The sequence below is a fragment of the Aspergillus oryzae genome, assembly GCF_000184455.2.
Source record: "Aspergillus oryzae RIB40 DNA, Q47Con0163".
Lineage (NCBI taxonomy): Eukaryota > Fungi > Ascomycota > Eurotiomycetes > Eurotiales > Aspergillaceae > Aspergillus > Aspergillus oryzae.
Window position 1 is genome coordinate 1 of NW_001884683.1, and position 8,921 is coordinate 8,921.

An 8,921-nucleotide genomic window follows, 5' to 3' on the forward strand; every position below is an offset into this window, starting at 1 on the left:
CTATAATATTTAAATTTATTAATACTATATATTTTATATATAATTAAATATTTATTATATTATTAATAATATTTATTTTAATTTTTAATATTTAAATTCTAATATTTATAATTTTAATATAGATATTACTCTAATAATATTCTAAATAATTATAAAAATTTTATAAAATTTTATATTATTTTATTAATTATATTATTAATTTAATTAATAAAAATTTTTTATTTTTATAATAATTTAATTTTAATTTATTATATTTAATATAATTTTAATATTAATATTTTTTATTTTAATAATATTACTTTTTATAGTATATTAATAAATATTATAATTTATTAATATATATTTTTATTTTTATTTTAAAGATTTTTTAATATTTTAAATATTTTAAAAAGTTTTTTTATATTAAAATTATAGTTAATCTATTAAATACTATATTTTTTATTTAAAAAATTAATTTTAATTAAAATTTAATTTAATAATTTAGATATTTCTAGTAGTATAGCTAATAATTAAATAGCTTCAAAAAAATAGACGCGTAAAATTTCTACGTGTATAGCCGCTTAGTTGCGGTGGCCGCTCGCTTACCGATTACGTTATGTCTCTCTATTTAATTCTAATTCTATTATAACTTTGAAAGCTATATCATACTTAATTATTTATATATAGTCTATCTATAGTGTATATATATAATAATTGAAAATTCTAATTAGCCTATCTATTTAATCTATACCTTAATATTATATAGCTTTTATTATAAAGTTAATATATTTATCTATGAATATTAACTATTTTCTAATTCGCCGCGTTGGCGATGGATTGAAAAGATATCTTCAGGAAACTCTCGGTTAACCTCTTCTTCCGCGTAGTTGAGTGGAGTCTTGCCGATCGAGTCTCGTGTGTGTAAGTCTAAGACACCTCTATACTCAAGGAACTTTAAAAGGTCCTTGGTGAACACGCCATGAATTGCTCCATGATGCGCCAAGGTTCTGCAGTCAAGATCTGTGACTGCTGGATCCACACCAGTGTCAAACAAGACGTTAAGAATCTCCTCATGGGATGCCCTGTGATGCATGAGAAGATGCGCCAAATTCTGGCCTTTCTTGTTGATCCAAAGCAGGTCGGCACCCTCCAGAGCTAGTAGCCAAAATATGTTGGTCCGATCTGATAGACGAAACGAGGCCATGTGAAGGCCTAGATGTAAGTTCCCCCCGATATCTGATTGATTATTGTCGTAACTCGAGCTGTACAACGATGGTACTTTCTATGTCGCGGATGAAACATCAGCTTTAATACATAGATTTTGGTATAAACATTTGGATGCTTAATCTTCTATTCTTAGTTTATGTCTCGACTAGAAGAAGTACATAGACCGCCAGAAGATCGAAGCTCCAGGGAAACAACTAGCGAAAGTCCAAGACCACTTACAAATATCCTTGATACGTATTGGCCCTTGAATTTGTGTTTGAGAGATTCGAACTGGCAAAAAGCAAGGCATCAGATAATCTCTCCCCGACAAAGCAACTAGTACACCAAAATCTCCTCATTTTTTCCTCCCCCGTCCCTCCATTTTCTAAGTACCTTCTTCATATCCGCCGCGATATTCTGAGCATAGTCAGGCCCCAGCGGCCCCGGCAGGTAAATCCGCTGGGTTCCCCCTCACCCAGGCAACAGGTTCTTTAGCAACACCCGCGAATTTCTTCTTAAGCTCTTCAACCTGCTGAGGCCCATAGCCGCGACCGAAGATTACCGCGCGAGGAGGCCGGCTGTAATCGTGGGTTCCGATCTGATTGGGGCTCCGAGACTGAGGATCGCGACCTGCAAGCAGATGCGGGAGCTCAGCTTCTGCAGCCTCGTATGACAAGATGAAGTGGATGACTGAGGAGTATTGGCACCATACTTTGTTTATTTCGGGAATGTATATCAAGAAAGAACCTTCATATTCAGGCCGTAGGTGCTGGGAGATTGATTTCCCCATCGCGGGTATTCTGCCGCAGGCAACTACTGGCATCGGCTGAGTGAATGAAGACATGTTGCGAGAGCTGTATGCTGGACGCTGCGGATGAAGATATTTCGCATTGGAGAAGGAGAATTATGGAGTAAGCTGAGATCGGTGATTCGACCTATATCCCTCGTTGCGGCGCGCTCGGTCTTGATGATCAGTTGATGAATGACGTTCGGACGGAGCCGTTATCTCCAACTCCAGCCAATTTCACAGCCATAAATAAACTTTGGGCGGCGACATATCGTTTCACCACGGGTGTGGAACGCCTCTGGTCGTAATAAGGGATCTATTTAATCATCCACCATGTACCTAGATATCTACCAGGCTTATCCGACTCAGCCACCTGGCATTTGTTGAGAATTGACGCTTTTTGTTTGTATCTCTGCTCACCTCCTCGAAAAGTTTTGGTTTTGATATACTAGGGATGGTGCGGTGCGTGTGACCGTGCTGAGCAGAGGTGTAGTGAGATGTACTCATTGTAAAAAAACCAAAAGTTCCTTTTGTACAAACAGTCCGCCGTATGAACTGTATACCCGGAGTGGGGCTAAATTTCTGGTAGTCCCGTAGGACTTGTCACACTACACGAGGTGGGGTAGGGTCGGGCTAAAAAATGTACAGGAGGAGACTCGTGATTATTTCATAGCTCAAAATGCATAATTAGTCAAGCTGGAGTTCCCTGAACCGCTTTTCCAGATCATCAAGGACTGTAATGACATTGTTGTAAAAAGCCTGCTGAAGGGCAGGACTATGGAAGTCATCGTCATGTCCAAAGTCGCAGTATAGACATCTTTTGGTGACCTCTTTGAAGCTCTTGCTGATCTTGCCATGGCTAAACTCTACCACCCGACGGGCTGTGGAATATTCAGCAAGGTCTGATTTCCCTCTTTCTTGTAGGTCGATCGACAGTTCCAGGGCCGCGAGAGGAACTTGAAATGCGAGTTCAAGGAACATCACGCCGAGCCCGAAGAGAACGGGATTTCGAATAAAGCGATGGTAGGCGGGGGACGCAGGCAGGTATTCCGTTGAGACAGAGCTCATCATATATGCAGGGATATGCTGTGGCTGTTCAATGGAAGGATCAGGATAATTAAAAAAATGAATATCTTCACTTCGCCATGCCCTGTTGAGCCAAGGTGTGGCATGGTAGTAAAGAACAGCAGTAGCGAGATATTTGGCTAGGCGGACACGCTCGTACTGACTCATTTCCTTCGTAATATCTGATCTTGTTTGTGATATAAGCTCAGACAGGGACTTGGTTGTAGTTGTTATACTGGTCCGACTGGCTAAATATGCCAAGTGTTTGCAAGTTCCATTGTCCCCAAGTAAGCCAATGCACCTATTGCGTTCTTGTTGACTTAAGCATCTTTCGACCACCTGACAAAAGTTGCGTTGGATATGGAGATATGGAATTTCAACGACGTCTGCTTCTGAGCACAGTGGCTGTATTGGCGCTGTCGGAAGCCTGAACTGTACCCGTTTCCGTTGAGTCGATAAGCAGTTTCCACGCTCGACCTCTTGTCGTCGATTGAGAGAAGGGTTTTGGCCAGAGGGCGATGTGGATCCCAGCTGAGAATAACCCTCATGGGATTTAATGGTGGATTCCACGTCTATCCAGACAACATCCCCCGGTGCTCTTGAGTGTTGAATAAGGGCGACGTTGAATCGGATCCGGGTTGTTGTTCCGTCAATGGCTGGCTGGAGGGGTATGTGCACCTTATGGACAGTGTGGGCAGCACAAGCTGTCCCCACGGCGTCGTACAGGCTGTGAGCTGCTTGTTGGATAACACGAAAGTCCTCGAATTTCCGACGACATTCAGGGATTTTGTCTATCCTTGGTTCTTGCCAGGTATGGGTCTTCTTCGGTTGATGGATGACCGATCTGAAATTTTCGATCAGGGATCCCAAGTCTTCTACAGAGTACTGTGTATATGACTGATTAGACTGAGCGTGTTAACAATGATTCCACGGGGGTACTACTCACCTTAAGCGATGACACGGCACTGGTGGGTTGTGATCTTGCCTGAGTAGCGACACGGAGCTGTCTGGTTAGATCCTTAATGCTTTCAAGCTTCTTTTGGATCTCCAGAGCTATCTCTAAACAGGACAGCCAGGACGAACCAAGGCAGTCATCCGATAACAGGATTTTTGCATGATCGGAGACAAGAAAACGCTGATTTTTTATTATTGCCTTGAGATCAGCATCTCGAGGCAAATACTGTCGGTGTTCCCTGAGAGACCTAATGACACACTTAAAACTGGAGTCGATTTCTGGCAGGACTGTCGCTATCAGCGCGGGAACCTAAATTTTGGACGTGGAAATCACCTTGCAACAGGTTCTCATTGTTGGTGTCAGGATTGTATTGTGAGTGATATCCTTCGTCTCTGCGAGTTGACAGAGCGCATGCTTCAGATGCGGTTTCTTGGATATGGCAGTGAGATTCCTGTGAGAAGTCCCGCGGTTGGTAATGTCTCTTTTCGAATTGATCAATGACCGCCCACTGTTCAAGCAGTGACTTCATGCACGAGGCTGCTGCACCAGCGGAGTACTTTTGCCAAATTTTGTTTTTGTGGCTGTCGGCATAGTCACAAACTCCCTTTATAACAAGAAAAGGCATGATACCGTCAATGCCCGCGCCCTCCATCTCAAAAGCAATCACCTTCTCTTTATCGGCAATTCTGTCTCTATCCCTGCCAGATTTCATGACAGTGTCTCCTGACGCTATTCGCCCAAAGTGGATATTGAATTCCCTCTGGGATGAACGCAAACGAACAACCAATCTCTCTTGATCACACCTCAGCGCTTTACATGTGGCCTTCTGGGCCCTTTTACAAGCCTTGCCTTCGTTACATGTTTTGCATTTCGAGGTACCGTGATGCTTGTGGTGGTAGTTTGGTTCGAAAAGCTGATCAGATTGCCTGGGGGGACAAGAATACTCGCCAGCTCCCGCTCGGAGGACATCTAAGTGATGGGCTGTCCTGCTGAGTAGATGCTCGCGTCCCTTTGGGCTTCTAAGTTTGCGCAAGAAGGCTTGTACTTCGTTGTCCCCATTGGAGCGAGACGTCACTTCTCTGCATTGGAATGTCCCAGGGTACCTTTTTCCGAAATCGTACGGCAAGATCTCATCACTGATCACAATATCACCAAGGAATACTCCTCCTTCGATGCCTCCTGGCACCCCTCCACAAACGCCAACAATCAGGGCAAGCCGGACGCCTGGAAAGCTCCAACGGCAGCTCTTCGCGACACTTGCTGCTTGGACCTTTCCCATGCCCGTCATGTAGGCCAACACGACATTATGATTGCCGATCACGCCTGTTCGATAGGAATATGGGTCGTGAGCCGCTTTACCGTATCGATCACCATTTGCATCCCATATGTGGTCAAAAAGGAGCTCCACCGCGTCAGATTCCACCTCTAGAGCACATATGATCGCGACACTGAAGTCCTTGCGGTCCCTTGGTGTTGGCGGAAGAGGCATCGTCACGAAACTTGAGCAGGAGGGGGTCGCATCTGAAAGTAATTTAAGGATAAAAGGTCTGTCTGTGGGTTGCCTGACAAAAGTAAGCGGGGCTCAGCCTACCATGTCACGCCCCCCGGTCTGCCTTGTTCGGCAAATAAAAATAAGATGTTAACCGCTTTACGAACCGCGCATACCCAGCCCCTCAAACTTCGCGCCGGTTTTGACTGCTTACAATTCACACAATCTGTTGCCGCTTGCCAGAAAAACCATGAAGACTAAAGCAGAAACTACGGATATACTTGATGACTGGGTAGTGTCCAGGATCGACCACAGCTATGAGAATCCAAACTTTGGCTTCGTTGAAACCCTGTATCAGACCTGCTCAGCTGCTCTTGTCTCTCTTTGGAAATCGCATCTGCGATTGACAAGTGATAATCCACAGAAGAGCACCTTGAAGAAAGATATAGCGAGCATCCAGTTTTGGGAAGAGAATTTCCCTGTTGGCCACCTTGATACCATCCTGGCAGAGTCGAGCGGCTTGAAGATCCGTGTCCTCGAGAACCTCAGAGGCATTGGCAAGATTCTCATCGCCTTTTTCACGGACTACGATGAAGTGATATTCAGCACACAAAACGAGCGTAATCCAGAATGCAACTTTGCAAATGACTTGTTAATACAAGTAGAAAAGGCTGCGCTGATGCTTGATGTTGAAGAAAAATCTGAGCGATCGTCGGATGACGAGACGGACGACGATTCCTCCCCAGCCACCGAACGTCACCAGAATCGCCTCGGACGCCTCGACTCCTACATAAGCTGTCTGATAGACCTTACACCCGTGGTGGAGAGGCATATATACTCCTTGCAGTGCAAGACGGAAGCTCAATATGTTCCGATTGAGACTACTTTTCGTTTGTCTCATCGTGCGCAACCCTACGCCATGCGTATTCGCGACCGGTCGGTGTCCTTACCGGTTCCATTTCTCCCATACTGACATCTACGCAAGATTTGCAAACGCACCTACCTCTCTTGTAGAGCGATTGGCAGAAGCTAACTTGCAAAGATCAATCCGGCTTCGAACGCAAGAAGAAGAGAAGGAAGAAGTGGACGACCACACGAATCATGACTCCGGTCTTGGGACATCTATTCCTACAATGTCGCAGTATGCTGCTACTGTCGCTTCCCATACTTCATTCCTCTCGGTCGCTGGAGAAGAAGCCCTTGGTCGCCCCCGAGTTCCCCCTCTACCGCAGGAAGGCGGACGTCCATTTCGATGCGATTACTGTCACAGGACCATCTCAATGCGAAACCGAATAGAGTGGAAGTACGTGTATAAAAAGGTTGGAGCTGAAAAGCCCTGTTATACTGACTAAATAGGATGCATGTCTTTGCTGATTTGGAGTCGTACATTTGCACACACGAGGACTGCAGGGACGTATTCAAAACATTCCCAACCCGTCAACTATGGGCAGATCACGAATTCAATGCGCACTTTACTCTGATTCGATGGCGTTGCTTCATATGCAGCATCGCACTCAACACTGCGGAACGCTTTGTTGAACATTTGGCTCAAGAGCATGGTAGTGTACTAACAGGTCACTGCGTCACGGCCGCAACTTCAGAAGCGCGAGAGACAGTCCTGACACCTGGGTTCGGGAACTACAAGTGCCTGTTATGCTTACAGGATGGTTGGCATACCAGGAAAGGATACACGACTCATGTCGGGCGGCATCTAGAGGAGATATCTCTGGCATGTCTCCCGAGAGATGAGGAAGACAGTAGTGACGATGACTTGGATACAAACATATCCCACGCCCTCAGCGATGTTGATGAGCCTACTTCCACCTCTGGAGAAAGCTATGGGGTTGATGCGAATTCTACAGCCCTGACACCGGCGCCTCAGGGTAATCCTTGTATTGCTACAGACGCCAAGATCGAGCTGGGTGTCCACCGAATGGCGGAGGCCACTTTGCCACAGGAGAAGGAAGCTGTGGAGAAAAATGCTCCACCACATACGTCGCACCCCAGAGGTTACCTCGGAAGAGCGAAGGAGGGGATGTATGTATTTGGATCCACAGAAGCTGAGCCAGGCATGGCGACAACCGAACCCTCCGAGGTTGGGTATGGGTCTCTACCAACCAGTCACTGGTCTGTTCATGAGCAACGCGATTTCCCTCGCCTGCTAGCACACTTTGGCCGTGACTTCGAGGGCATCTCGAATTTCATGAAGTCCAAGACGCCGGTTATGGTAAAAATCGCAAACCTGAGTTTGATCTCGATGTTTACAAGGTTAACGCTAATCTGTACAGGTGAAAAATTACTACCAGCGGCGCCTTGACTCGGGAAACAGATATTTCGAAGAGACTGCGCTGACGGCGGAGGAAAGGAAATCTCGCGGTGAACCAACTGGTCCTCTTCCAGTCCTCAACGCTGCTCCGATGCGCCATTATGGAGCAACACGATCGACCATTGCCCCACACCCACCTGCTCCTCATGGCCATACTAGAGCACCTGCCGGCTCGATGACGGGCGGCATACTTGCTCTGAAACCCTCTGCAGAAGGCTCTCCTAGAAAATGTGTATCCCTGGATGGCTGGTGGCAGTGCTGTCATTGTGAGAGTTTGATGAATCCAGCACTATCAACTGGCGGTTGTACGGTGTGTTCTCATCACAGGTGTCATCTTTGTCCAGTGCAATAAGTCCATCGTTATAGTAGAGCAGCAACATATTACTCGCTTAGTGGAAAAATGATACATTGATCTAACTCATACACTGACCCTTCGCTTGCCACTTGGACCAGGGCCCCTAGAGTGGTATTCAGGCCGGGTTCGGGTCCTAGATCTAGAAACCGCCCCCGACCCGGCTCCGGTTTCGGGTTCGAGATATAGGACCCGCCCCGACCCCGAACCCGGGCTAATCTAGATCAACCTGACTCGTTGGGGCCCCGCCAAGCCACAGACTAAACCTAGTTAGGTAAGGCGTAGCTTATTAATCAGGCGCCTTACCTAATTAGGCCTAGTATAGTGATTTTAAAAGCTTTATATCTCTACTATTTCTATATATATGTAACGGCGGGTTGCCTCAGGCAACTAGATCCCCCGCAGGCGAGCCGCCAGCGGGCCGTTGGCTTACGTAACGCACAAATATATTTATGTTAGAATCGCGCAGAGGATTCCGATCCTCAAGCGATTCGTTCTGTTATACTAGATAGGGGAACTGCCATACAATCCTAAACAACCTTGAGCTTCCTAGTACTGCCTTCCTGAAGCCCGTTGGCCGACCGCGCTCCGCAGGCCTACCGCCTATAGATAGTAGTACGCCGGCAGAGCGCTTACAGTTCGAATCGCTTCAACCCAACGACTTCAAGATGGTCAGTACACGAAGTTCGAGCGCCTTACCGCCGGTGGACCCCCAGGGGGCCGACGGCACGGCCACTCAGTCATCCGCAACCCAGTAGCGGC

The 8,921-nt window shown here is 46.1% G+C and overlaps 5 protein-coding genes across 5 annotated transcripts; 1 reads left to right on the plus strand and 4 right to left on the minus strand.

Annotated features, from left to right (window-relative positions):
• Positions 1–781: 781 nt before the first annotated feature.
• Positions 782–1,183, minus strand: AO090663000001 (uncharacterized protein; the record flags this gene model as incomplete). The annotated part of the gene is made up of 1 exon (XM_023237497.1): positions 782–1,183. One exon carries the CDS (start codon positions 1,181–1,183, stop codon positions 782–784), a length of 402 nt encoding a protein of 133 aa, XP_023094329.1.
• A 429-nt stretch (positions 1,184–1,612) lies between these two features.
• Positions 1,613–2,029, minus strand: AO090663000003 (uncharacterized protein; the record flags this gene model as incomplete). The annotated part of the gene is made up of 1 exon (XM_023238017.1): positions 1,613–2,029. The coding sequence occupies one exon, from the start codon at positions 2,027–2,029 to the stop codon at positions 1,613–1,615; it is 417 nt and encodes a 138-aa protein (XP_023094330.1).
• A 630-nt stretch (positions 2,030–2,659) lies between these two features.
• AO090663000004 (uncharacterized protein) lies at positions 2,660–3,205 on the minus strand (the record flags this gene model as incomplete). Its single annotated transcript, XM_023232708.1, has 1 exon — positions 2,660–3,205. The coding sequence occupies one exon, from the start codon at positions 3,203–3,205 to the stop codon at positions 2,660–2,662; it is 546 nt and encodes a 181-aa protein (XP_023094331.1).
• Positions 3,206–4,251: 1,046 nt separating this feature from the next.
• On the minus strand, positions 4,252–5,481 carry AO090663000005 (5'-methylthioadenosine/S-adenosylhomocysteine nucleosidase family protein; the record flags this gene model as incomplete). The annotated part of the gene is made up of 1 exon (XM_023233266.1): positions 4,252–5,481. The coding sequence occupies one exon, from the start codon at positions 5,479–5,481 to the stop codon at positions 4,252–4,254; it is 1,230 nt and encodes a 409-aa protein (XP_023094332.1).
• Positions 5,482–5,731: 250 nt separating this feature from the next.
• AO090663000006 (SANT/Myb-like DNA-binding domain-containing protein) lies at positions 5,732–8,211 on the plus strand (the record flags this gene model as incomplete). The annotated part of the gene is made up of 6 exons (XM_023233822.1): positions 5,732–5,857; positions 5,906–6,236; positions 6,310–6,784; positions 6,838–7,708; positions 7,770–8,037; positions 8,135–8,211. The coding sequence occupies 6 exons, from the start codon at positions 5,732–5,734 to the stop codon at positions 8,209–8,211; spliced, it is 2,148 nt and encodes a 715-aa protein (XP_023094333.1).
• Between the last annotated feature and the right edge of the window lie 710 nt (positions 8,212–8,921).